This window comes from Columba livia, chromosome 10, assembly GCF_036013475.1.
Source record: "Columba livia isolate bColLiv1 breed racing homer chromosome 10, bColLiv1.pat.W.v2, whole genome shotgun sequence".
Taxonomy (NCBI): Eukaryota; Metazoa; Chordata; class Aves; order Columbiformes; family Columbidae; genus Columba; species Columba livia.
The window spans coordinates 7,862,805-7,890,314 of record NC_088611.1 but is presented as its reverse complement, the minus strand read 5'-3'; the positions used below and the strand labels follow the sequence as shown (position 1 = coordinate 7,890,314).

Sequence of the window (27,510 nt, the reverse complement as noted above, 5' to 3'; positions counted from 1 at the left end):
TGGGAAAAAAATCTGCCAGCTCATAGAAACTGCACTTGATGAAGCTGCTGTCCTCTTGACCCTCTGGTTTAAGCAAGGGAAGAAAGCTCTTGTGCAGATTTGCTCACTGCTTTGGGTTGATTTGAACTGTGCCAAGGGTGTGAGCTGCCTCCCTCACTGCTGGGGAGCTGCTGGTTCCAAGCAGGTGGTGGCCATCTCTTGTGACCATGAGTGCGTTGCCTTGCTTAGCAGCCATGACAGCTGGGTTCTTCCACAGCCCAAGCATAACCTGCGTGTCTCCTTTTCAGCCGACAGCTCAGATAACTCTGACTTGGAGGACGACATCATCCTGTCTCTGAACGAGTGAGGAGTGACTGCCAGGTGGGGTGTTGGCAGGAGGAGATGCTCCCTTCCCAGCAGAAGACTGGAGACCAAATAGGAAACCAATTCTGAGCACCCCAAGCCTTTTTCTCCTGGGAAAACCTGAGGAACTCCAGCCCGTCTGGTGTGTTGGTTTGAGTCGGTTTGGGGCTCGGGGCTGAGTCTGAGGCTCTACAATAAAGAGACCTGGAGTTAGGCCTCTTTTTTTTTTTCTTTCTTTTTTTTTTTTTTTTCTCTCTGCCTTTTTTTTATTTTTTATTTTAGGCTGAGATGACTCTCCTCTTCAAGGAAACTTCTGAAGATATTTCACAATATATTTTCTTTGTATAAAGTTCTTTCCTAAAGAACAGAAATAGTTTTATATAAAACAGAAAAAAAAAAAAAAAGGCAGGTGTTCTGGTAAAGAGGGGCTGAACTTTGTATTCCTGTAGTACCTTGTTACCATGGGGTAGGTTCGGGGGAGAAAAATTGTTTAAAATTAAAAGAAGAGGCATTTTTATGGAACTACTAAGTGAAATAAGAGGATCATGGTTTCTAAAATTGTTGAGGAGTGAGAATATTTTTATTTTAAATATGATTTTATTTTTTAAAAAAAAGGCAACAGGTGTTAACACCTGGTAGTGCGTCAGTGTGTGTTCAGGTGCTTTTGTCCTCCAGGGACACCCGTGCGGGTGTTAGGTAACTGAGGTACAGGCTGTTTAAAGCAGAGGTTCTTGCTGCGATACCAGCTACAGTGAGAGACTATTACTGAAGCTTTGGGGGTCTGGGATTGAACCTCGAGCCCTCTTTCTCCCCTCTACCCTTTGTGGTTCAAGTTTTTTAATCTTTTTTTTTTTTTCTCCCCCCCGCCTCTTGCCCTCTGTGTGGAAACTGCAAATTGAAGGCTTTTTTCTTTAATGTAAAGTGTATTTATTAAAAAATTAAATACAAGTCCTGTCTCTATGGCTGTGAATTGTGCGGTGCTCTGTGCACATGGGGAGCGCAGCCTGGGCAGGAGAGCAGCGAGGTGCAGCTGGTGGCCCGGCTGCAGTAAGGGAGGACAAAGTGAACAAGGGGTGAAATTTCTGAGAGCGCAGGTTCCGACCGCTGTGCCAGTTCGGGGGACTCCCAAAGTAGCGTCACCACATTTCACAGTGCCCGTGGGTTCAACTCCGACGGGTTGGTTTGCCTGACAGCCTCGAATTCCCTGTGAGGTTGTGGGCGACGTGTCTGCACTGCGCCGTGTGGGAGCTGGAGGGTGCTCTCATGCCAGGCTGTGATTTTGTTTAAAGCTGCACCAGAAGCTCAGCGGTTTGGGCGCAGGCAGCGCGGTGAGCTGCAGGGAGCTCTGGCTGCATCGCCAGTGTGTGTCAGGAGGCAGGAGTGGCATTGGGCCTCCTCATCCCTGTGTGGTTTGGCATCGCGCAGGCTGCCTTGTGGCTGCGCTGGCAGAAGGCACGTTAGGTGCTCCTGTTTTCACGTGAGAAGAGGCCCCACCCTTAGACAGGGATAAAAAAAAATCGCAGTTGAGTGTTTGATTTCTCTGTGCAGCACACAACCTCACAGCTTAGTTCTGAGAGTCAGAACTGGAAGGTAAGTACACTTGTGGCTTGCTTGGACAAGGCCACTAAACATTCTATTTATTCCCAGGTATTTGGGTAACATCCACTCAACTTTTTACCCTATCTGTTTTTGCCACTTTGAGAACAGGATTTGAGGCAGAACAGGGTGCTGGAGGCTGCTCACTCGACCCTACAGCAAGTTTTTTACCAAGGCTCAAGGTCCCATTGCTTGAAGATGAAGGATATTCTTTTTAACCAAGAGAAGGGATAGCTTCTCTTTCCTCTAGCATCACATCTACTTAATGCACTTATCCAGTACTGCTTGTTAATAATTAAAACTGCTGCAACTTAAAATGGATAATTGTACCCTACAGAGTCAATAAGATGAACAAGTTGCGATTACTACAGCACTTAAGACCAACAATTGAAGCAGAATTCTGATAAAATGAGGAGATTGAAAATAGGCTGTGCCATCCAACAGCCAGGGAAGTCAGCCTCTGCCCTGTCAAAAACCGTCTGATGCAGCTGTCACAGAGGAGTGATTTAGGGTTCTGCCACAGCAACTTCACCTTAGAAAATGTGTCGCTCAGGAGAAGAAAAAATACAAAGCATGTACTCAACCACTTATGACAGAGAAGATACTGTGCTGGTTGTCTGCATCTTGTTCTGGCGTTACACCACAGCCATAACATCTGTTGCTGTTTAGGGCCTGGCTATCTCAGAGAACTTTACCAACTAGTTTTGTGAGACAGAACCAAGACATCTAGGACGGAGTTCCTGTATAAATTTGACTTGAAACTGGGCCACTGTAAGTATGTGTGCCATCCCTCCTCCCCACCTATCCTAGTGTTATTGAATAGAGCCCACATGAGTGTGCTGGGGCCTCAGCCTGTGGCCAGCTGCTGCAGCCTGCCCAGCCCCCACCCAGAGCCCCCCTGGGCAGCCTCCCAGCCTCTCTGCTTATTGCAGAACTGCCAGAGTTAAACCCAGAACTGCAGGGGAGGCTGCCTGCGCCCCGTGCTGCCTCCTTGCTTCTTGCCGATTATTTAAGTGAACAGTGGCTGTAACAAGGCTGGGTGCAGAGTGGAGATTCGGAGTTGAGGACTGGCAGGGATTGCTTGTGTTTGTCAGGCTGTAATTCTGCAGCTACTTGGGATGGGGAAATCTGAGTGTTTGGAAAATCACCTCCTTCCCCTGGCATAATGATTTGATCTATTTAAAAACATGACGTTTGGAAAAAAGCCTTATCTTCCTGAATACACACAGCACATTGCTGATGTGATGCCATACAGTATGTATTTTCTTATGCAGATGTTACAGATGTTGGCTTAGGGGATGGAAGGGGCATTTAAATGTCCTGCCAGTTGGCTAAGGCGCGTACCTACCTCTCTGCAATGGAGGAGAGCCTTTGCAGGAAGGATGCTGTGCTTCTTCCCGTGATGGAGTAGAAACTGGCCCAGGACCAGCCTGTGCCCTCACATTGGAATGGTCCTCCTTGCTGTGTGACCAGACTGTGAGTAGCTGCTCAGCCCATTCCATGGAGTGCAGACTGTGTAACCATTGTGCCAGCACCCTGGGAGGCTGCATACACATCCCTGCAGCGCAGTGGTTCAAAACAATCTCACACAGGCCATGGCTTGGAGAGCAGAGCAGAAACCTCAGGGCTGGTCAGTAGTTTAACCTGCGTGTTAGCTGAGGGTAGTGATCAGGGGCTGACTGGCTCATCCACGCTGTTCCTACGCACATGCTGGGGACTGCCTCGGGCTGGCCCTCTTGTCCATGCTTCTGTTGTAGTAAAGACAGTCAGCAGCTGATGTCACAAAGAGGCTTTGTAAAACAGAATATTTACTGAATGGGTGGTGGGTTTTTTTGGTTGGTTTTGGTTTGGTTTGTTTTTTTTTTTTAATGGAGCAGCTCTGTCTAAACAGTAGTGCTCTCATACCACCAAATCCGCCACCCCACACCCTGGTCCCACTCTGTGCTTCAGATCACCCTCAAAGTGATGGAGACCATAACCCTGTTGCTATGACGTTGCAGCTACTGCTGCACCAGGCTGAAAGACGCCCCTCCAGCACTGTTATACCCACCATCTTCCAACATCACTGAGTGTCTCGGGCCTTCTGACCAGGGCCATGGTGCCTCCCACACCCCCATGTGCCTCCTCCCCAGAACTGCATTCCTTTCCCCATTTAAGGGCCAAGCTGTGCAAGCTGTAAGATACAACATTATTTTGTTGTAACTACCTATTTACCCTTTTTCAGGCATGTTTCACTCAGAATCAGCCTGGCTGCAGGTGTGAGGGTGGGGGACAGGCCTGCAGGGCTGTTGGCCTCAGCACAGTCTGTTCAAGCAAACCCTGTGGCTCACCTGCATCCTGGGGAGCAGAGAGGCTGAGGTCACCAGATTAGAAAGTGGATGCTGCTTCTCTCCCAGGTGTTTTGTTTTTGTTTTTTTTTTCCTTAAACTCTCCCAGCTTACACTTGTTTGTTTGTAGGAGGGAGATTTCTTGGTGTCCTATTTGTGTACATGTTCTCAACTGTCAGCTGCCTCACTGGGAACAAAAATCCCATCATTAAAAATCTTATCCAGTCCAAAGCATGACAGTATTTGTCTTTGGAAAACCTCCTACATTATTATTTACTTGCCTCACAAGGCAAGTGGTAATTGGGAGATTTCTAGTGGTTCCCTGGCTTTGCTGTCAAGGCAGTTGCAGCTTTTATCATGTATTGATTTTTTTTTCCTTCTGATTACTCGTATTTGCACAATGTAACACACACAGACACACGAGTCCATTTGCAGCAGCACAAGCTCCAGGTCCCTGCCAGCCAGAAGCCAGCAGGCCTTTGTTACGGCACCACCATACACTCTGCCTCAGACTGAACCGACAGCTCCATCACGTAGAATGCTCTGACAAAAAGCTCTAATCACTCTATGACTCTGGCCATAAGGGGTATTTAATAGCACTTGGTTTCAGATAACACTTAACGGTTACAATTGTTGACATTTGGCACTGTCTACATTACAACAGCATTGGGGACTCGGTCACAAGGTTAAAGTCGGTGTCCCTGTAACTGTGTAAAAGCAGGGGCAGTCCAGCTACCCTGCACGGTGCAGCCATGGGCCTCTGTGCTGCCCAGTGCCGCCTGCAGACATGCCTTGGCTGCTGGGAGCCGCAGTGCTGTTCCTGCTCCCGCAGCCTCCATCAGCTTTCCCGGAGCCCCGCAGCTCCCAGCAGCCGAGCCAGCTCACCTCGCACAGAACTGAGCCTGCACACCACGGACAAACCCTCTGCACCCTTGCAGCTGTACTCCGGCCCTTACAGACAGAACTGCGTTTTTTGGGGTACAGAAGATGCATTAGCAAGTGGAATACTAACCCCCTCACGATCACACTAACTCATTAGGTTTACTTTTAACATAGACTATTAAATGTTAAAAATATCCCAACAAACAAAAAAAATAACCAATAACCAACCCCTACTTGTTGCTATAAATACATTATTAAATTAAGTGACCATTCACACGTCATCGACTGATGATATCCCTACCGTGAAACTGCAGGGTTAAAGAAGTTTTAAAAAAGCATCATTAGGCTGAGTTATGCTTCCTGGTTTTTCGATACCAATCATACCTGAGAGCACAGTTTTAAAAGGGCCTTTGGCAGCCACCAGCAAGTGAGGCTGCTCGGTCACAGAGACTGGTGCAAGACTATGTTCTCCCAGGATTTTGTTCACTTGCTTACCACCAAAACAAAACAAACAAACCCTGCAAATTTAAAGAAACTTAAAAATTTAGTGTTTTTAATCACACGCAATTTTCTGTAAGTCTCCTAAAAATCTACAAGCATCATTCTAAAAAAATATCCCCAAACCGAACAGTGTGGATTTTATCCTAAATTTGGACTTGTTTCTGCATCCTTGCCTTACTGAGCCACCAGAGGTGCAGGTGTCCCGGCTTCTCTCCTGAGCTGCTGTCTCACACCACAGACAGGGAAGGTGATGGAACCATCCCATCTTTCACATGTCAAATTTGGAGCTCCATAGTTTCCTACAGTCATAGGTAGCTTATAGAACCTTAACATCTCTTCAAACAGCCAGACATGTTTAGCAGCTACAAACAAGTTTCAACTTCAGCAGGAAAAAAAAAAATAAAATAAAATTGCCATTTATCTTTCACTAAAGGACTTTGGATAGTGCAACATGATCAACTATGCAAACGGGCGCCTGCGGTTCACTAAAACCTTTGTGCCCTTTACTTGCTTTTCCCCTTAAATGATTTTTTTTTTCTTTTATAAAAACCAGGCGTGTCAAGCTTTACCCAGGATCTGCTGACTGAGACACGTATCGGGTGCTCTCAGACCTCACCGAACTGAACACAGAGTTGGCTCCTTAGTAGCAAACTTTTTGCCAAGTATTAACTATAATTTTTTCCGTTATGTGTAAAACCCACTTCTGTTCATGATCACAATTTGCCTCCTTGGTAGCCGGCTTCCTAGGAAGCTTCTATCCTCAATCAGGGAATCATCAGGAACACATCTACTCAAATTTATAAAATAAAAAGCAAACAGAACAGAAAGTATAGAACCAACCTTTCAGTCTGTCATGCAGCACAAAGAGCCCCCCCCTTCCCCTCCCACCTTGCAGGACACATATAAAGAGACAGAGGAGGTGCAGGAGGCTGGGGCCTGAGAAACGGAACCGGGTTGGCACCATCACCTTCCAGCTCCTGACAGCGCAGGCGACCAGCCCGTCCTGGGCCATAAAAACTAGGATACCGCACAAGTTTAGAAATCCATCAGTGAACAAGGCTTTACTGACAACTTTTCATACAGTTAAAAAATAAAAATACAGAACAACAGCGGACAGTGTCACATATTAAAAACGAATAAAATGGGCTCTATTTAAATGGTATTAAAATTAATTAGAAACTAAAAATCTTACCACTTTGGCCGAGGTGTTTTGAGCCTCCACCAAAATGATCGGCCTTAAAAACAACCGGGTTGTGTGACACACAAAGAAAACATGGAATTTGAAAAGACAGTGAGGGCTAGGCAGTGTCTTTGACTATAACTATCACCATATGTTCTTCTTCTAACTTTCCCAATGTCCTTAGTGCTGACTGGAGGTACTGCTGAGAGAATTCACAAGGAGGGAACGCGTAAAGCATGCCCGTGCTGTCTCTGCCCTTCGCCCCTCCCACGGGCAGGCTGATAACCCCAGCAGCCTGCTTCTGTTTCAAGTAGGAGACCAGATTCCTGAGAAGCCGTCGCTGCAAGCCGGGCTCCACAGCAGGGAAGGTCCCCTCTGCCCCCGCCGCGGTGGACTGGGTTGCCAGGAGCACGGCGTAGCCGTTGGGGCTGCCTTGTTTGATGCGGCGAGTTACTTCATCCAGCTTGGGCTGGTCGAGCCGAAGTCTCTGAGCGATTTTGAGCTGCGTTAACTTCCCGCCAGACGAATGGTCTTTAAGGAGTCCGTTGATGACAGCCAGGTCTCCCTCCAGGATGTGCATAGAGGTGGGGAAGCAGCTGTTTTTTAGCACAAGAAGACCGTTCCAAGCAAGTTGCAGTGTTTGAGCATATTCCGATAAATTCTTTAGCTTTTTGGTCTCGGATTTTGGCTCCTCGTGAGTTTTTGATTCCGATTCACCAGTTCGATGATTGCGTTCGCTGTCCCTTTTTTTGGGCTGGGGAGCATCAGATGCCTCACGATGGGGTTTCTCCTCAGTCGCGTGACGATTGTTCTGAAGGGAGTTACTCTGCTCTTTCTCAGCTCCGGATTCTGTAGTGTGATTCTCCTTGCGAGCCCTTTCTGGGCTGCGGTCTAAAGCTGGCCCACTGGCCTTTGTCCTGCTTCTGTCCTCATAAGGCGAGTGAGTAGTCCTCCCGCGGTCACTGGAAAGACTCCGGCGTTTCCGCCTCTCTTCCCATGGTTTGGGCACACCGCGATCGCTGTCGCTGCCCCAGCGCTCTCCACTCCGGCTACGCACCGAACGGCTGTAGCTTTCCAAGTTGTTTCTGCGTTCAGCGTTTTTGGCAGGGCTGGCCCACTCTGCCTCTGCAAAGCTCCTGTCTCGGTCCGAGTACAGGAGGTGTGGAGGAGTCCTATCTCGCACCCTCAGGTCTTGCTCTAGGCTTCTGTGCCTGCCGTACCCGTCAGCGAGCAGTTCATAGTGCATGGGGAGCGGCGCAGGCTGGTACTGCTGCGGGTATCTCGTCTCTTCTGCTTTGGCAAAATCCACTCGGAGCCTCCTCTCCGGTCCGCCCAAAGGAAAGCCCCTCATCTGCGCGCAGGCAGCCTGGGCAGCGTCCAAGCTCTCGTACTGGATGTAAGCGAAGCTGTCGCCCTTCACGTAGTCAATAGTCCTGATGCTGCCGAAGCGGTCAAACTCTCTCGCCAGGGCAGCCAAGGAAGTACTTGGACCAAGACCCCCCACCCACAGCCTGGTGGTCGGGTTGGCTTTCCCGTAGCCAATTTTGATAGGGTTCCTGCCGACAACGCGGCCCGACATGGCAACCTTGGCCCGATGCGCCATGTCCAGGTTTTGGAACTTGAGGAAAGCGTAAGCCCCACCTTGGCCCCGGGCCGGGCGCTTGATCACCACTTCTTCGATGATGCCGTACTTCTCAAAGGCGCGTCTCAGCTCCACCTCGGAGACGTTGTGGTCCAGGTTGCCGATGAAGAGGTTGCGGGTCGCTCTCTGGTCGTCCTCCGGCATCAGGTCTTCCTCGGCCACGATGGGGTAACTGTACGGGCGTCCGCGCTCGTCGTACAGCCCGTAGTAATCCAAGGCCCTCTCCCGCTCCCGGGAGAGCCCGATGGCGGCCGCTTCCAAAGCGAAGGCGGCAGCAGCGGCGTGAGCATGCCTGGGCCGCGGCTCCCGCAGCAAGGGGCTGGTGACAGGAGAGAGCGACCTCTGCTTGTACTGGTAGGCGCCGTGGATGGGCGGCAGGTAGCCCAGGGGCTCCGGCGAGGGGGCGGGGGGCGGCGTGCGGCTCCTGCGGCCCCCGCGGAGATACACCGGCTCCACCTTGAGGGGCCGGTCGTAGAAGAGCAGCTGCCGGGCCCGGGCGTGCCGGCGGGCGTCGCGGGCGTCCCCGGGGTGTCGGAAGTTGACGTAGGCGACGCGGCCGAGCTCGGGCGTGTGGGACAGTTTGACACTGATGTCCCCGGCGCCCCCCCCCGCGAAGCGCTGGAAGAGGCGGAACAGCCCGTCCTCCAGCAGCTGGTCGGGCAGGGCCGCGCTCAGCCCGCTCACCAGCAGCGTCTTGTACTCACAGGAGCCGGGCGGCTCCCCGGCCAGGCCGGCCGAGCCCCCCAGCGGCGCCAGCAGCAGCGAGGGCGCGGCGCCCGGCGGCGGCCCGGCCAGCAGCAGCGAGGGGGCCACCACGGCGCCGGGCAGGGCCTTGGCCTTGGGCACACCGAGCGCCCGGGACGACGAGGAGGAGGACGGGGCGGCCTGGCTGCCGCCGCGGGCGCCCGAGGCCGAGCCGCTCCCCGCCGGGCGGTGGTTGGATTCGCCGCCGGCGCGCTCATCGCCGCGGTGGCTGCGGGAGCTGGAGCCGCCTCCGCCGCTGCCGCCGCCGCCGGTGGTGGTGCCGCCGCCTCCGCCGCTGCCGCCGGCGGGCGTGGACTTGTCCCTGCTGCTGCGGGAGGCGCCCGAGCTCCGGTGCGGGCCGCGCCGGCTGCTGCTCTCGCGGTCGCGTTCGCGGGGCCGCTTGGCGGCGGCGGCGCGGCCTCCCCCGGCCCCCGGCGGGCTGGAGTCCCGTTCGCTGCCCCGCTTCATGGCGCCGGGGCCCGCGGCTCAGGAGACGCCTCCGGCGGCGGCCGCCATCTTGGACAAAAGGGAACGAAGGCGGCTCCGGCCGCCGCGCCGCGCGGGCCCTACGTCATCGCCCCGCGTCCCGCCGCATGGCGGCGCCAGGAGCGCGATGGCGCCGCACAGCGACGTGACGCCAGAGCGCCTCCCGCCTCCGGGCCGCCCGGCCGTCACGTGACAGAGGGCGCCCAATCACCGAGGGCGCCGGCGCGCGCGCGGCAAAGCCCCGCCCCCCGCTGCGCCTGCGGGGTGCGCGCGCGGGCGGGACCGGCGCCGCTGCCGCCAGGGGAGCGCGAGGGGAGTGAGGGGGAGCCCGGGACGCCCCGGGGCGGGGCCGCCCCGCAATCACGTCACACGGCACGTGTCCGCCCGGTACACACCGTTATCCTTTAATGAACGTCCCGTACAGCGCGCGCCGCCTCAGCCGCCGCCGCCGGGGGGCGCGCGCCGCAGCCGCCTCAGCGCCGGGCCCGAGCGGCCAACCCCCCTCACAGGTCCGAGCGCGCGCCGGCCGCCCGCGGCGCGTACTTGGGCATCAGTTCGTGGATCCGGCGGATGAAGTCGGACTTCTCGGCGCAGCCCTTGCACGTCTCGCCCCAGTCGTCCAGGATCCGCCGCAGCTCCTTGACGCGCAGCTTGCGCAGGTCCGCGGTGCTCAGGTCGATCTGCTTGTCTGCGGGGAGAGCAGAGCCGCGCTCAGCCGGGCCCGGCGCTGCGGCCCCTCCGCCCGGGCCGGGGACAGACGGCGAGGAGAGGAGAGGAGCCCGGCCGGGAGAGGTCCGACGGCTGCACAGACCGGTATGGGCGGCGAGGAAGCCGAGAGGGAGAGAGGCGCCGGGCTCCCGGGGAGGCAGAAGGAACGTCTAAGTTAGGCGTTCGACAGCAGATAAGGCTTTTAACACTAAAGGTCAGCATTAGAGGCCAGAAGGTTTGGTTGCAGCTCGGGTGTAGGAGTTTCACAATAGCCCTGAAAAGTCCTTTGTTATACGAGCAACAACACTTTGGTTCTCTCTTCCACTGGTTAAAGAAAAGGTAGCAGAGGGATTTCAGAGGAAAGACAAGCAAGTGACAACAACAAAAAGCTTTTTAGGAAGCAACAGGACATTAGTACGAGAAATGAGAAGTGTAAAGACCCACAATCCAAGAGGTGTCTCGAGAGAACATAAGGACAGAGATAGAGGAAAGCAGTCAGGAGGAGCTATTTCCAAGACTGATCTTCAGATTAGTCTTTTCAGGAAGAGTATGCCATCTAGGAACGCAGGAGGTCAAGGAAGTGTAAGAAAAGCATGTTGAACGCTCTGAGCAGACACCAGAGGAGGTGAGAAACAAGTGTTGATCGACCTGCTACTGGCAAACACAAGAGCAGCTGGGAGCGCCGAGCTTAGCTAAGGGCTGAACCCGTGTGCAGGATCATCCCAGGCCACACCTGGCTGCTGCCCGGTGGGAGCTTTACAGCACGCTCTCCTGAATACAGTATTGCAAATAGTGACTTGAGCGCAGCAGTGCTGATACGCCTGGGAGTGACTTATTTCACTGCAGATCAGAGGCTCTGCAGAAGCTAAAAAGGTTTAGTAGCCAGCAGTCTCCATAAAACTCTGTAGGGTGTTCATGGAGAGCCACCCAGAGTGTGCAACCTCGTTAGACTGCATAGTTCGAGTAAGCTGTTTTACTCCAAATGATCCATACCCCAGAAAAGCATGGGCATTTCCCCTCACGCTGGCAACTCACCGTATTTTAGTTCGCAGATCTGACTATCCTTCTTCTTTAGTTTCTCACAGATCTTTTCCACTGGGATGTGATGACTCATGGGCTTTGATACCTCATTAATGATCTTGGTGGCTGCATCACTTGTGGCACCAACATAATAGCACTACAGGGAAGAAAAGAATGAGGTGAGGATGCATGGAAAAATGCTTCTAAAAGGAGAGTTTTCTGTCCATCTTCTCACTTGGTTTTGCAGCTACATGTTGAATGTTACAGAACCCTTCCAAGTGACCGCTACACACAGGCAAAAGGAAACCTAACTCTGAGCCCAGGGCACTGAGCAGATGTTTCCCATCACACTGCTTTCAAAGCTGTTGAGGGTTGTTGTCTTGTTTCTCAACTTTTTAAAGAATTGGATTGGATTAACAAAAAAGTCTTCTGTGTTCAAGGAGAAAGGCTTCCTGAAGCGTGACCCCTCCACATTTCTGATGGTGTCTCTCTGCAGTTCTCTTGCTAGGGGGGTGAAGGGCCTTTTCACTGGGCCTTCTCATTTGCAGATTGCCTCTGGTTTTAGTTAAGGCAATTTGGTTTTACTTTATTTAGTTTTCAACTAAACAGCCAAAGAGCATAAATATTTTAACAGCTTACACGCACCTCAAATACAGTTCAAGAGACAAGGAAGCCCTACAGCAAATAAAAGCTTTGTAATACCCAGCGCTTCAGTAACAGGGAGAAAGTGTCAGTAAGATGTCTGCTGACAGACTGTTTTTGAGGTCAAACTTCTCTCATAAAAAAATACAGGACCGATTGTGGCCACGGATTTAGGAAGAACTGCCTCTGGGAAGCCATACCATACAAACTCAGAAGCGCTAGTTTCCCCTCATTTGCCAAGTATTCTACAAGTTATTCCCTCAAGAGGCGAGTATCCTTGACTACTGCTACTTACCAGGCGGTTCTCTTTGCCTTTTGCTTCTTTGCAGGATTTCAACAGCTCCTTTTCAATACTGGCAGGTGTGAATTCAACATCATTGTCCTTTAGACTCTGGTAGAACCTTCCCAGGAACGTGACACACACTGGAAGGGAAGATGGATGGGGTTATTTCCCACTGCAGTAATCTCGTGGCAGCTCGCAGAGGGCATTTGTAGGGACACAAAATAAGGGATTTGGAGAACAAAACTTCTGGAAGCTGTATTAGCAGTCAGGACTTTACATGTATTTCAGGAAGGCTTTCAGAGCACACATGAATCAACAATATGCCTTGGTATTTCTGGTGGGTTTTTCACAATCTGAGAAAGCAGATCCATAGAAGTGTCCAGTGGCTTCTCTACTCTGTCCCGAGTGAGCAGCAGGATTCAGCTGAGGGACACAGCACAAAACTGTACCCGTGCAAAAATGTAAACTTAATTTTCTGACTTATTCTTGCTGCTTTGGGAAGCAACTTGTCAGACCACGGGCTTCAAAACCAGTTCTGATTGAAAACCAACTCTCTACACATAATTCTGTTAGAGGATCCACAGGTGCTGTTTTTAGTGATACAGTATCACCAATTATCAAGTTGGTTCAGTTCATAGCTAAGTTTTTTCCAAGAGAAAAAGAAATTATGCGATCACACACTACTTCCACTTGGCATGTTTCTCCTCTCCATTCCCATAAGCTTCTGAATCACTTTCAGATTTAAAGAGGGAAGAGTCTGAAAGATAATGAAACTCCCACACGTGCACCAGCAGCTGAGAGGACAGATCCAAGTTCTGCCTGTGGGGAGGGTACGTCAAACCCGGCCATGACACCGTCCCTCTGGCAGCTGTCCCTCCGCATACCCTCCAGGCTACGGCAGACAGCTACGGTTACCGAGCACACAGGGGCTGTGCAAGAGGACGACTGAGAGAGACACTGCGAGTCTGCAGAGTGTCCGGTTTCGCTCATTCTGCTGCTCGCACAACTTGCCTGTGAACATCAGCATCGCCTGGACCAAGAGTTCTGTGGCCCCACCAATTCCCGCAGCAGGACCTGGGGATTCTCACAACTTCCAAGTGTGAGAGAAGTACCAGACACTGGCCTGTGTCTAGAGGAAAGGCACAAGTTACGTCTTTTATGTGATTTGTTTATCCCAACAGGAAGGGATTGGCAAATATTACTGTCATTAGCAACTTGTATTCAACTCTGAACACAGGCAATGGCACAGGAAACAAGCAAATATAGGAAATAGAATATGACCATCACAAAGCCAAGTAGAAATTTACTGTTATATCAAAATTAGAATTAATTATAAGCTGGGGCATTTAGGAAAACATTTTTTGTATGGATACAACACAATCATTTACCTCACATCAGTTTGTCTCCAGTCACAGACACACAATGATGTCCACTGTGTGCTGTTTGGAAGTGTAAACCTTTGGAAAGAATAAAGACACTGCAGGCAGTGGTACCGATGACTACACTACAGCTGAAAAAAGTTTCCAACCTAGTGGGACAGCAGCTGCAAGTTTTGATTTACTCTGTTCCCTCCCCCTGTTTCTCTCCCTACAAAAAGGAGGAGGGGGTGAGCATTAGTACCACAAACTCCCAACCAGTTACTACAGCCCCACCTCACGTTCTTCTTGCTTCACCTGTGGAATATGTTCTGTTCCGCCATGCAAGAGAAGTTTAATTTGCTGTGATTCAGGCCAGCTGAGCACTACTCCTTGCTTTACGCTTTAAAGAGAGGAGACCCCATACCCCAGCAGTCAGGGGAGGACGCCGAGATAAAGGTTATGCTGTGATGACTAAGGGAGGAATCCAGGTGAGTAACCGCACTCGCTGCCTCCCGGTTGCTGCCTGGCAGCTGCTCCCCGCTGCGGTCACCGCCACCCGGCTCGGAGGGGCCGGGGCAGAGCGGCTCTCCGGCCCCGGCCGGCACAGCAGGGCTGCGGGATCTCCCAGCCCGGCGAGGAGACGATCCGGTCTCGGCGCTCTCGTCTCCCGGGGGAGCCCTGCGCTGCCGCCAACTCGGTTGGAAAGAGACGGGCAACTTCCCCGCGGCACCTCCGGGAGGAGGTCCCGGGCCCTCCCGCGGGACGGCCGGGCCCCAGCCCCGCCCCTTGCCTCCCGGGGCCGCCAGCTCCCGGAGCCGCTCGGCCGCCGCCTGCGCGCTGCCCCGGGCTGGGACCGGCCACGGTCGAGCAGCGCTCCGGCCCGGCGGCACTTGGGGAGACTTTTGTGGCCCCGGGAGGAACCGCTGCCGCCGGCCCGGCCCAGCAGGGCTGTCACTGCCCTCCGTCGGCGGGGCGTGGCGGGAGCCCGGTCCCGAGGCCACTGCGGGGCTGCACCGCGTTCCGGCCTCGCACACCAGCCGGCTTCACCTCGCCGGACCCGGGGGCCGCCAGCCGGGCCCGCCCCCCCTCCGGCCCGGCCGCACTCACCCTCGCACTCCCCGTCGCGCAGGGCCCGGCTGCCGGCCGGCAGCAGGAGCAGGGCCAGCGCCGCCCAGAGCCCGTGGGCCGCCCGCATCCCGCCTCGCTCGGCAGCCCGCGCGCACTGCGCCCGCCAGCACCGGCACCGGCAACCGTCGCCCCCGCACCGGCTCCCCCCCGCCGCTGCTGCCCCATTGGTCCGCTCCCCGCCCGGCTTCCACGCCGCCTCCTCCCATTGGTCGTTCTGCGGCCTCCACGGGAGAGTTGGCGACCGTTGATTGGAGGAGGCGGGGGAACGCCGGCGCGCGGCGAGTTTCTCCGCCTTCCTTAGCCGCCATTTTTGTTAAGGGAAAAACCTCGTGCACTTCCTAACAGTTGCCTACGGCCGCCATCTTGCAAGGGGGCAGATTCTCACACCTGCAGCGGGGCTGAGCTTTGCCAGCGCGGATTTCCTGCCTACAATGGCGAGCAGCGCCTCTCTAGTCCTCCCCATTTACCTGGCCTTGCTTCCCCTGACCAGGTAATTTCTTTTTTTGCTGTATTTCAAGAAGATGCCTGCTAAACCAGGCTGGCTTTTTGCCTCGCCTGCTGGATTTTTGGCATTTTGGAATTGCCTAATCTTGTGCTTTTAGTAGGTGGTATTTAAAAGATGACTGACACTGATGGACTCCAATGCCTTCAAAAGCTTTTTCCCAGGTATTCTTACTGAGTAGTTCTCTTGAGCAGCCTGAAGTCTCTTCTCCTCATATCTATTGTTGATATCTATTGTTTCCTCCTGTTAGCAAAGATCTTGAAGGCGACTGCTCCATGGTCACAGTGTCCAAGGGAGCCACCAGTTGCTACTTCTCCAATGAGACCCTGTTAGTGAGAATCATATCTAGGAAGGCACCTTTCCTGGTCAGTTCCTTTAGTACCTGCACCAAGAAGTTACCATCCAGTTGTTTCAGGAATCTTCTGGACCTGTTGGTGCCAGCTGTGCGATATTCCCAGTTGATGTCTGGCAAGTTGAAGTCCCCCATAAGGGCAGATGATTTGGAGGCTTTGCTTAGTTCTTTAAAGAATAAGTCACCAGTGTTGCCATCCTGGCTGGGTGGCCTATAGTAGACACCCATGACCACATCTGCTTTATTTGTCTGACCCCTAATCTTTACCCAGAGGCTCTCAGCCCTTGTCAACTGCCAGCTCCATGTGCTCCAGCCCCTCTGCTACACACAGTGCTACCCCCCACCTCTCCTACCCTGCCTGTCCCTCTGAACAGCCTGCAGCATCCATCATGGCACACCAGTCACAGGATTTATCCCACCAGGTTTCACTAGTGCCAGTTATATCATATCCCTGGGACCAGGCCAAGGCTTCCAGACAAAATGCGGGTGGAGTTTTACATTGTTACTAGGATCACACAGAGGCTGTAGGAGCCAGTGATGAGGGTTTCTAGTCCTTTGGTCAGTTGTGCAGTTAAACTGATTAAACAAAGTATTAGCTCTCTTAGGGGAGGTTGCAAGTGCTGTAACCATTACAGTTGCCTCTGTGTGGGGCACTGGTGAGGCCACACCTCGAATCCTGGGTTCAGTTTTGGGCCCCTCATGACAAGAAAGACCTAGAAGTGCTGGAATGAGTTCAGAGAAGGGCACTGAAGCTGGTGAGGGCGTCTGGAGAACAAGTCTTACGAGGAGCAGCTGAGATAACTGGGGCTGTTTGGTCTGGAAAAAAGGAGGCTGAGGGGAGACCTTATCACTCTACTGCTACCTGGAAGGAGGTTGTACCGTGGAGGGTGTTGGCCTCTTCTCCCAAGCAGCAAGTGATAGGACAAGAGGAAATGGCCTCAAGCTGTGGCATGGGAGGTTTCAATTGTATGTTGGTAGAAATTTCTTCACCGAAAGGGCTGTTGGGCATTGGAACAGGCTGCTCAGGGCAGTGGTGGAGTCACCACCCCTGGAGGGGTTTAAAGGACACGTAGGTGTGGCACTTAAGGGACATGGTTTCGTGCCAGTGTTAGGTTAACGATTGGAGTCGATGATCTTGAGGGTCTCTTTCAAGCAAAATGATTCTACTATTCCATACCCTCCAGGGTGCTATGAGGGACAGAGGTGGTTGTGCTTGGTCCCCATGCTCGTAGAAGTGTTTGGCTGTGAGTTTGGTTGTACTATTAGCTAATGCAAATAGTACTGAAGAAGTGAGGTGCTGGCAAATAGGAGAGTTACTATGCCAGTGAACAATTGCAGATTTAGAGCTGGAGCATGAGGCTGAGTGAGGAATAAACCTCTAGTGACCTCTGGTGAGTTTTGCAAGCTTTTGGACCCGGTTATGACAATCTGGCAGAGTGCTGTGATTATGGATGGGCAGTCTGCAAGGAATTTAGTATTGCATGTGACTGTATAGAGAGTGACTATTCTCCAGGCTGTGGGTGGTTTTACAGTGAAGGCCAGGCAGTATTGTGTTGTATCTGGGCATGTATGAGTGAGAGAAAGGTAGCTAACTAAAAAAAAAACCAAAAACAAACAAAAAACCCAAACCAACCAGACAAACAAAACCAAAAAAACCTCAGCAAAACTAATAGAACATTCTTCTTGAATCTTGCATGTGGAAAAAGGCATAGAGAGATGGAGCTGTGAGAGAAAAGGAGAAGTTGATTCCAGCATATGCTTTGCATATTTTCCCTACTGATAAGGACCAAAGTTGGGATTGTGTTTGTTTCTAACCAGGTGTGCTGGTCTGACTGAAAAATGGGTTAATTTTCTTTGTGCAGTTAGAAACCTTTATTTTTCATAGATAGCATGGTCATTATCTGGACTTAGTTTGAGAACAAGAGGTAACAACCCAGCACAGAGTTAATGTTTTCAGTTGCTCTGGTCTGAGAGCCAAGGACACTCTGAGGGCTCTGCCCACAGGTGTGAGGCATTGAGGAAGGGGGGAATGGATGGGGCAGAGCTTGACTGACACCCAGACTGATCAGTGAGAGTATTGCATCCCATTAGCCTCACGCTTCATATATAAGGAGAGTTGGGACTGGATTTCCAGGTTTCTCTCTTGCTTGCTCTCTCTTTCTGAGGCACAGCCGGGGTAGTTTCAGTCAGGACCTCTGGGCCTTTCTGCCTTTTTCTTCTCTTTTCTCTTTTGGACCAGCTGTTCAGGACTGGGGTATTGCTTCCTGGGACTGGCTGCTTAGTGTGGACGGAGTTTGTGGGGAATTGCATTGAATATATTTTATTTTATATGCTATTTCTATTTATATATATATATATATATATACATACTAGTAGTGTATTAGTATTTTGTTATTTTATTAAAAGGTGTTTATCTCAATTCAAGTTTCTCCCTTCCCTTTTGATTCTCTCCCCTATTGGAGGTGGGTGAGGGGGCGAATGAGTAGCTGTCATGGTTGTATTGCTAGCTTGGGTTAAACCATGCCGCCAGGCCATTTCCGTAGCTGAAAGTGCTCTACTTGGGAAAGGGAAAAAAATGAGGAACCAGATAGAGAGAAATGTTTGGTTTTGTGTTAAGGGCTCCTGCAGTGTATGGTTTTGGTGGGCTAATGGTACAAAGGAAAAGATGTGAGCAGGACAGGGCTAATACAGGAACTGGAATGTGGTCAGCTCTTAAATACTAGTCTGATAAGAAGAGGTAATAGAATGACAGAATGGTTTGGGTTGGAAGGGACCTTAAAAGCCATCTAGTTCAACCCTTCTGCCATGGGCAGGGACACCTTCCACTAGACCAGGTTGCTCAAAGCCCTGTCCAACCTGCCCTTGAACACTTCTAGGGATGGGGCATCCACAGCTTCTCTGGGCAGCCTGGTCCAGTGCTTCCCCACCCTCATGGGAAACAATTTCTTCCTTACCTTTAATCTAAATCTACCCTCTTTCAGTTTAAAGCCATTATTCCTTGTCCTATCACTACCTGCCCTTGTAAAAAGTCCTTTGGCTTTCCTGCAGGTTCTTTTAAGTACTGAAAGGCCACTCCTAAGGGCTCCTTTCCCTGGAGCCTTCGCTTTGGGCTAATCAACGAACCAGTCCAGGCTAAGTGGGCAAGAGCAGCAGTTAGTGAGCAGGAGAGTTAAGTTGGCTTGGTAGATCTTCAAGGATTAGCTAATGGTGGTGCTGGGTGGTTTATGTAAATGCAGAACCTGTGTGTTCATAAAGAGGCTCCTCTGTGGGCTGGACCTTTGCTGGCTCTGCCCCCTGAGAAGGCGAATCTGTGAAGAGCTGCTGGAGGATCAAAGGGGCTCAGCTTCAGTCTGTGACAGCAATGAGATGTGTTCTGTAAGGCTGGAGGTGAACCTGGGTTAGTTTGCTGAAAAATGTTGTACAGTACTGCTGTGAACAAGTGCTGGAGTAGAAGGACCTACTGTTCCAAATCTGGTTTTAATTTGTGTGGCAATGATAGTAAAGCTTGTGAGAGGGGAGAAGTGGTATGTGAATTCTCTCATAATAGTGTGTAAATATATATATATATATATATATATATATTAAAAAAAAATCTATCTATCTATATATCTCCTTCTGAACAGCACATCTCTGTGTTCATGGTTGGTTAAGGAGAGTCTACAAATAGAGGCATAACTGTGCAGAAGTGTTGAGGGCTGAATCTCTATTGGCTATGTTTAATTTCTCCTCTTATAAGCTTTATAATGAAATTCCTGCTGAGTTGCATAAGTCCTGTCTGGAGGACAGCAATGAACATACAGTTGTACCATTTTAATATCAGGTATTAATCTTTAATTCCACATCACAGCAGTCGAGTGAAAGGGTAAGGGAAAGAAACCTCAAACAAATGGCAGATATTTACATCTAAAATTCACACCACTTATTTGTTGTTTCTGGAAACATGCTATCACAATATATACAATGAAGTACCTTTAGGACACTTGTACAAATTATTTTTTCCTTTTAAATTTGATTTCCGTTATAGATAAGATAGCTGTTTTCATTTTACTTTAAACATGAATACACAAAAGAGAAGTGGTTAGAGGTTTTTGCCTTTTTCAAATAAGCACAGAATGCCAGAGGTTAAAAACACATTTACAGGGCAGAATACCAGTCAGACATCACAATCTATACATTTTTTGCTCAATTTCCTGTACAAATACACAGCATTCAAATGGGGGTATTTACAAAAAAGCATGATCAGAGGAAATTTTAAATATCACATAATTTGTTTCCCAAAGGCTCTTGCTCTCTTCCAGCCTCCCCAGTTTTGGCTGGTTTTCCAACAGAAGGGATATGCAATATCCCTGACCTAAAAAAGGGTAAGTTAAAAAGCAAACAGAGGAAAAGACCCAAAAGACCTGTAGCCTTGCACACAGTAATAAAACCAACTTGGCCGTTGAAAAAACAAATCTGCAGGATTCAGAGAAATTGTTTTAATTGCTCTTCTTCTACTACTGTAGTCCCTTCTCAATTATTTTTCAGATGGGGCCAGCAGGTACACTGACGATGGAGAGATTTGTAGCAGTATTCCACCCATTTTCTCCGGAATGCACATGCTCTTTTGTTTCGCAAGGAAAACCCAATGAAGGCAAGTACATACTAAGTTTGAATTAGAGTTAAGCATAGAATGACAAGATCCTGTTGAAAACATCGTGTTACTCTGGGTTTATACAAGGAATCTTCAAATCCTGCAGGGAAAGTGCAACAACTGTTGTTGCTTCTACCTACTCCAGGACTGAGCTTGAAGTTGTACTATGCTGTGAGACACCCACCCTACAGAGAAGTATTAAGTCCAAGAAGTATTTATTCCAACATTCACAAGATCTTAATAATAGGTCTTTCTATCTTCTGCCCCCTTTAAGGCAAGCACTGAAAAGGGAGATGAAATACTTGGTAGATATCAGAACAGTAACAGGCTTGAACTTGGTGAATTCAGCAATCAATTCTGTCCTTCTCTGTGTGGACCTGCCATAAGCTGGGTATTTGTATCCATCATGTGCCTGGTCTTCAAACCCTTACAAATACGAAGAAATGTCAGACTCCCAAAATGCACTCACTGCTGTAGTAAAATGTCTCTAATCAGGGCAAGATGATACATTTTGAGAGACTGATTAGAGCTGTAGCGGGCAGGTTTTCCATGTCCCATGTTAGTTGCATTCTTAGTTTTGCAAAGTTTTATTTGCAAGACCTCATGCTGTTATGTTTTGTGTTTGTTTATTCTTTTTCCTAATAAGGAAGCTCAGCAAGTCACTACTTTTCATCTTCCTGCCAAAAAAAAAAAGGGGTGGGTGAGATGGAATCAAATAGTCTCTTAAAAACTTCACGTGAAGAGTCTCAGTCACACTGGAGAATAGCAGACCTGAAAATATTTCGCTCCTTTCTAAGGAATTACCTTGACCTACCTTTACCAAAAGCTTAATTTTGATTTTTCATACGTGTTCTATACCAGAGATCCATCTTGGCTCACTAACATTTAGGACTGTCCTAGCATTGCAAAACTCTTCCTGCTAGAGATCAAACATCCACTATAGGCCAGATTTTATTATCATTGTCTTAATTGTGAAGGGTATAATGTTTACAAGCAGCCTATGTTTGTAACAAAATAGAGGAAGCAAGAGAGACTTTGTTCCAGCCAAACAGGCCATTTAAGAAACAAATCTGTAATTTACTAGTTTTGCATGGGCTAGAGCATGAGAAATTATAATAAACAAATCCTCTTAAAATCCCCTTCATAAAGCCGCTGAGTCCAGACTCTGTACAGACAGACCATCTTTAGGAGGGTTCAGAAGCAATGTACTCTGCCCAGTCACTGTAATTAGAGGTAGTGCTAAAGGTGACCTGTAAAAGATTGATACCATCCTTTTTTGCTTCTTTATGCTATTTGTAGCATGGGAAACTCAGTGGTTAGGGGAAGAATTGAATATGAAAGTTGAGTGCTATTCCTGTTTCTGACACTAATTTATATGATAGAGGCAAGTCTCTTGAATGTGCTTCAGATTTTTCAGTGGTAAGGAAGAGGGTGGTCTGGTCCCCCCCTCTGGAGTGTGCTTTGCAATCTGCAAGTGGAAAGAGCTACATGGAAGGCTAAAATGTGTATGGGCATGGTAGGGGGAAGGAACATTGCTTGTTTATGTAAAAACATTAAATATTTGATACTCCCTTGATTGAAAGTTTATTGAAAAATACGAAAATAGGAATAAAAGATTTCTTAGTGTTTTTTTTCAAATAACAGATCTTGGCTCTATTACCCACAGCATTTTTTCCTGGTTTGTCATGTACTGAACTAAGCAAACTACTGATTAAAAGGCTTGTTTTGTGTCCATAGGCTTGTTCTGTCTTCACCTCTGCATAGGTCTGTTTCGTGGTGTGTGTGTGTGTGTCTTTTTTTCTTTTTAAACATTCTTCAGCCCTTCCTGGAGCCTGTCAATTAAAAAAAAGGTGGGTGGGGAAGGCTGCATTGCTGCCTGAGAAGAAAATAAATCAACCTTCCAGAAGAGAGAAGCAGCTCTTAAATCTTCTTTATACGTTCTAAAGAAGCAAAAGAGGAAACATTTCTTCTTTACAGGTTGCCTTTAAGATCCCTGACCCTAGGCTGTACACTGGGCATTTCTTGAATCTTCACGTTTTCTGTCTACTCTGAGAGATGGAGATTCTTTCTACACACCAGCTGCAGCGAGTTTTTGGGAGGGACTGAGGACATTATGTTACCAGGGAATGAATCTCAGCTCCTGGGTGATGGAAGCTGGTGAGAACTGTGATGTTCAGCCCTGAGGCAAGGATTGTGGGATATGATGCATTTAAGCCATCTTTTCTTTACTGGGTCATCAACCAGCTGTGGCATGAGAAAATCAGTGTGGTTGCGTGGGGCTTTTTTCTTTTCAAACTGGAATAGAAATGCTGGTGTAAACAGCCTGCCCAAAGCTGGGCATGGGAAAGGCCTACAATCAGGTTGCAGCTCCAATGGCTACTAACCTCCTCTCATCCTGTAGCACAGATGAATAGCATATGGTTCCAGTGAGAAAGCAGGTTGGTTTAGCCAGCGAAAGCAAAATTTAAGAAATCAAACAGTACATAAAAAACAAAGGAGGCAGAGTTTGTTGGAAATGATATCTTGGAAATCAGTGCATCAGCACTGGTTAGATTGCCTCAGCACCCATGAACCAATGCAGGGAAATCACTGCACAGATATGTACAATCCTGCTCTCAAAAGAGCCAATTTCTTCTTAGAATTGACATCTTTCTACTGCCTGTAGCTCATGCACCTTCCAGCCTGACAGTTCATAGAATCCCTGATTTCAGCAATGAGCTTTCACTTCTGTACAGCAAAGAAATATGTCCCTAGTGCAACTGCTTCTACTCATGTGCGTCTCAGAATTGGGAGGAAAGCAGTTTCAAAATCAACTTGCCACATTCCTCCTTTCTTCCCCCTCCGCTTAAAATTGTATTTTTCACCCTCTGCAAGTCTCTGTGGCTTGTGCGCCATATGATGTGGTCAAGAAACTGCAGAAGGAATTAACTGTCCACTGCACAGAAAGTTAAAAAACATAACAGAAAGGTGTAAAAAGAAATTAAAAAGGAAAGCAGCAACCTCCCATGCTGGCCCAATTGCTTTTGTGGGCTCCAGACATAAACTTGCGGCAGTAGAAAACCAGTTTGCTGTTCTCCGAGTCCTTATCTCTCTCCTTTGTAGTCAGACCTGGAATGATGATGCGAGCTGCTTACCAGGAGTTGTCCCTACTGCTCACCGATGCCGTGCTCCCATGCTACCCTGGCCTGCTCCTCCTTCCCACCACTTACTGGTTGGGACACTTTACGATGCAATGGGCGGTGTTTGTCATCATCTTCAATTATTATCCCCTCCTCGTTCTCCATGTTTGGCAGCCGGGAGTGGTAAGGTTTGGGGGGTAGCGCAGGGGGGTCCATGGTGTCCTGAGGAATGACTCCAGATGGAGCAGAGTGGCTTCGGCATGGCTGGGATTTCAGCGACTCTAGGACATCAGGCTCAGAGAGACTGTACCTGACAGGGAGGTAGGGTGTCTCTAGATCTTCGTCAGTGTTCCAGGCCTGGCTGGGGACGGAATCCATGGTGTCTGTGCGAGGAGGTGGTTCAGATGAATGTCCAAAATTGCTCTCGCTTAAGGAAGAGACACCACTGCTGGCACTGCCGGATAAAGTGGAATTACTTCCATCTAGACCAGACTGTGGACTGGTGGGTGATGCAGGGATAGGATGAAGAGGGGACTGTTCAGAGAAAAACAAAACCGGGTTAAAATTGACGAAGGAGGCAATGCTGCATCTTGTTCTACATTTCAGCTTTTGACAGTGATGTTAACAATGGTGCAGTGCCATTTGTGTTCAAAATGTCAGTGGTTATTGGTTTATATGTGCCCTCCCTGACGTGTGTGGAAGTACCTCTTGTGAGCAGACAAGTGCACTTAATACCACCAGAGCTGTTAAACAAACAGCAGCTGAGGTGATAATCAGGGTACCTGAAATCACAGCATATGGTGTGAAGAAGGAAAAGTGGAAAGGCCTACAATTCTATAGAATTCAACTGTGGAATAGGTGATGAGCTTTCCATGGATTTTTTCATGTGTAAGTTACTAGCATGTTAAAAATAGTGTTCCTGTATTCAAAAGTTGCTTTGTGAGAGTGGAGGGGGGGCCTTCAGGAGCCTATTATTTTCCTTCTACATGCCTCTCTGCTCTCTTGCCACTTCCTTGTTACCTTGCGCAGTGTTCGTGCAGGCAGTGCCGGAGGAGCATCACTGAGCTGGTGATGGAAGGCATCGAAGTGCAGGGAGTAGTGTCCTGGAATGAGACAAGGATCAGAAACAGGCTTGTGCTACCTCACTGCAGCGAAAGAGCTGAGGTTTTAGACTCTGAAATGTCAGGTAACAGCTCCAAATGCTGATAACTCCACTCTAATCACGGCTTCTTTGCTGACAGATAACCCTGGAGTGCATCTGTCACATCACAAAATGCTAACGAGAAGTGAAGTGCAGTGATAGATTTCCACCCACCCCTGTTATCAAGGATCTCATGGCAAGGCAACAGGCTCATAAACAATGAACATTTGAAGTTGCATTTAATAGCTTTGTAACCTTAAATTACTGCTGGAGATGGTCACTGGCAAGAAGCCAGGCCAAGCTTCAACACTCACGCAACCTAATTCTAGTCCCCAAATACACTCAGGTCCATATTAGTATAAGGACTGTAAAAAGAATTTGAGGATTTTGGAAAAAAATAAATGGAAAACTTTGTCCAGTGCTAACCTAGCAGACCAGGAAAGACTTTGAGTTTTTGCTTCTGATTGTTTTTACAGGGGAAAAAAAAAGGCTAAGGTCAGCCTTCAGGTGGTCTAGATTTATCTGTGCATGACTGCTGGCATTATGCAGCAAGCCTGCTGGGCATTTCCTTACCATGGGACAGGCTTCGGGGAGGTACTGGTGGGGCCAAGATGCTCCCAGCGTGGGCAGACAGGAATGGCAGGGCCTCTCGGGTTCCGCTGTCTAGGCTCCAGCTACTGGGTGCTGCTGGCATAGCTGAAGGATTGAAACACATTTAACTTGGGTAATGTAACGGAGTTTGTGGGGCCAGAAGGACTGGCTTGCTGGGTGCTCTTTAGCAGTAAAGAGATTCTAAGGACTTGGTGAATGGTAGGATTGAAGTTGTAAAAAGACATCTCTAGTCTACAGAATGTTAAGTTTAGAGGTTGCTTTGTTAAGGAAGCGAGAGTTAGGTGGTTGTGGTGTTAGTCTGCCCACCTCCCTCCACGACCCCCTTGTCTCTAACAAATTTGAAGAGCAGCAGAATTCTGCTAGGTCTTTTTTTTTCACCAACCAGTAAGTAAAAATGAAATCTCACTGATGGAATGGCAGCTAGATCTCAGTAGTGAGCTGTTCTGCTTGGTGGTGAATGATGACAGAACAGAAAGGCACTTGTGGCAGAACCCTCATGAAACACGGGAAGGGCTGTTGCCTGCACCACAGTGGCTAAGTGAAGACTGAATAAAGGACATGAGGGAAATTACACCTCGATCTGTTACCAAGGAAATCACAACTTTAAAGCCCCATTTTACCAAGCTATAGAGTTGATAAAAAATCTTTATGACAAAATATTTCAAGGCAGCAGTTTGGACTCCTTATATTATCAAGTCACCTGAAGAGATCCAAGTCTTTGTCGATCAGGAAGGCTACAGAGTATGATCTTTGTGACTTTGGTTTCTCATAGAAATAAAAGCTACTTCTTTTTAACATGAACATTTCTCAAGATCTTGAGAATTCTGTCAACCTTAAACATTATTAAAATGCACATTCCTTTCTTCCAAACACACTGCATTGAGAAGACAGACATGCAATAAGTGTATGTTTATTTAAAAACAAATAAGCAATTTCTTCAGATTAGCAAAGGAAAGAGAAAACAATGTAATTCAGTGAGCCTACCAAAGAAAACTGAGGTTAAAATAGCTTTTTCCACCTTTGGGTTGGAAAATGGAAGCCTGGAGAAATAAACATGAAGTCTGACTTCTAAAGAGGATTTCTCGTTAACTGAAGTGCCTGCAGCCGTTTTTGGTGTGTTTCTTTTCTAAAATGACTTTGGAATTTTTTTTCTCCTTAGTTCATGAGTTAGCCTGAACAGAGGCTCCGCAAGACCTAATATTCCCTAAAGTAAAAAAGATCACAAAGCGCCAGCTTCGTAGGATGGAACAAACCCCATAACAATATAAAAACAAATGTTTTTAGAGACACTCTCAAACTGAGAAAGGCATACAAAGAAGATACTGAGAATCTTGACAGAGAACAGGTTGAAATCAAGGGCTCCATCTCAACACAAAAAAATGTAACTTCAGATGAATTTTCTTAGCACGCCTGTACATACACCAGAGCTCTCTAATTTGCACTACTGCAGCTGCTATCAGAAGGCTAAAACAGAAGGACGAGATGTATAACAATGCCAGCCAGGCCAGTCTCTCCAACAATATACCAGCACCAAGTGAAAAGACAGAACAAAACCTGATTTGCTTGGCCTATAAAATGACCAGTGTTTTCTTTTTTTACACACTGAGATGCAGCAGAAGAATGTCAAGAAGAGAACATGGTACCCCAGTGCCTAATCCATTTTTAGTTTCTCAGTGTTCCCTCATTCAAGGCTGTATGAGTATTTAGGAATGCTGGAAATCATCCTGAGTTCAGAAGATTTTGGAGAATGGCTACTGCCTCTTAAAACCAGTGTTTGATCCAACACACTTCAGGGATGAACCCACCCAGGGAGCTGCTAGTGCTCTGTCCTAGCCCATCGCTCTCCAGAACAGCGTGAAGTGGCTCAGTGGCCAAGTTTAATTAGCAGGGAAGCTGCATTTTAACTGTGCTGCTCTGGGCAACGAATGTCACTTTGCTGTCCATGAGCATTACTGAGCCGGGCTTCTGACATGGCAAGGAAGGGGGTGGGAAAATTCACAGGCAATGACTTAACAGAAATCACGGCAGATGGCATCCTGACTTACGAAGAGTAATGAGGGTCCAAGGGCTGCAAAAAAACACCTCTTAACTGCATTTATGGTACCAACCTGGTTGAAGAGCTGGGGTTCCCATCACACTATCCCATAAGAACAATTACTGAACATCATCTGTGTCTTGCATGGCTTCCCTGGGCCTCTGGAGGGTATTCTCTTTAATCTCCAGCTCTTTGCACTGTATACTACAATCTTGCATAATATCGCCCACAGATACAAATTCAGGTATTTTTCCTAGACAGGTAATAAATTTATGTACCT

General features: G+C 48.8%; 4 protein-coding genes across 35 annotated transcripts in view; 1 reads left to right on the top strand and 3 right to left on the bottom strand.

Moving 5' to 3' along the window:
- DCAF1 (DDB1 and CUL4 associated factor 1) overlaps positions 1-1,290 on the top strand; it is a 56,922-nt gene extending 55,632 nt beyond the window's left edge. For all 4 annotated transcript variants that reach the window (XM_065075222.1, XM_065075220.1, XM_065075223.1 and 1 more), the window contains one exon: positions 288-1,290. In XM_065075222.1, coding sequence (XP_064931294.1) covers positions 288-346 — 59 coding nt within the window. In that variant the 3' untranslated portion in view covers positions 347-1,290. The remainder of the gene's footprint in view (positions 1-287) is intronic.
- A 5,392-nt stretch (positions 1,291-6,682) lies between these two features.
- On the bottom strand, positions 6,683-9,934 carry RBM15B (RNA binding motif protein 15B). The gene has a single exon (XM_005516111.3). It carries the CDS (start codon positions 9,680-9,682, stop codon positions 6,947-6,949), a length of 2,736 nt encoding a protein of 911 aa, XP_005516168.3. The 5' UTR covers positions 9,683-9,934; the 3' UTR covers positions 6,683-6,946.
- Positions 9,935-10,083: 149 nt separating this feature from the next.
- Positions 10,084-15,003, bottom strand: MANF (mesencephalic astrocyte derived neurotrophic factor). Of its 2 annotated transcripts, none has more exons than XM_065075259.1 (4): positions 14,819-15,003; positions 12,366-12,493; positions 11,444-11,585; positions 10,084-10,388 (listed from the first exon to the last, which is right to left on the bottom strand). In XM_065075259.1, exons 1-4 carry the CDS (start codon positions 14,904-14,906, stop codon positions 10,204-10,206), a joined length of 543 nt encoding a protein of 180 aa, XP_064931331.1. In that variant the 5' UTR covers positions 14,907-15,003; the 3' UTR covers positions 10,084-10,203. The 2 variants fall into 2 exon arrangements, with proteins under 2 accessions (XP_064931331.1, XP_005512433.1); XM_005512376.4 differs by lacking the exon at positions 14,819-15,003 and adding an exon at positions 13,365-13,395.
- A 4,498-nt stretch (positions 15,004-19,501) lies between these two features.
- Positions 19,502-27,510, bottom strand: part of DOCK3 (dedicator of cytokinesis 3) — a 197,761-nt gene continuing 189,752 nt past the window's right edge. For 22 of the 28 annotated variants that reach the window (XM_065075190.1, XM_065075191.1, XM_065075194.1 and 19 more), the window contains 3 exons: positions 25,157-25,279; positions 24,463-24,545; positions 19,502-23,976 (listed from right to left, as the gene is read on the bottom strand). In XM_065075190.1, the coding sequence (XP_064931262.1) occupies positions 23,470-23,976; positions 24,463-24,545; positions 25,157-25,279 (713 nt within the window). In that variant the 3' untranslated portion in view covers positions 19,502-23,469. The remainder of the gene's footprint in view (positions 23,977-24,462; positions 24,546-25,156; positions 25,280-27,510) is intronic. The other 6 variants (XM_065075201.1, XM_065075204.1, XM_065075215.1 and 3 more) reach the window with 1 other exon arrangement.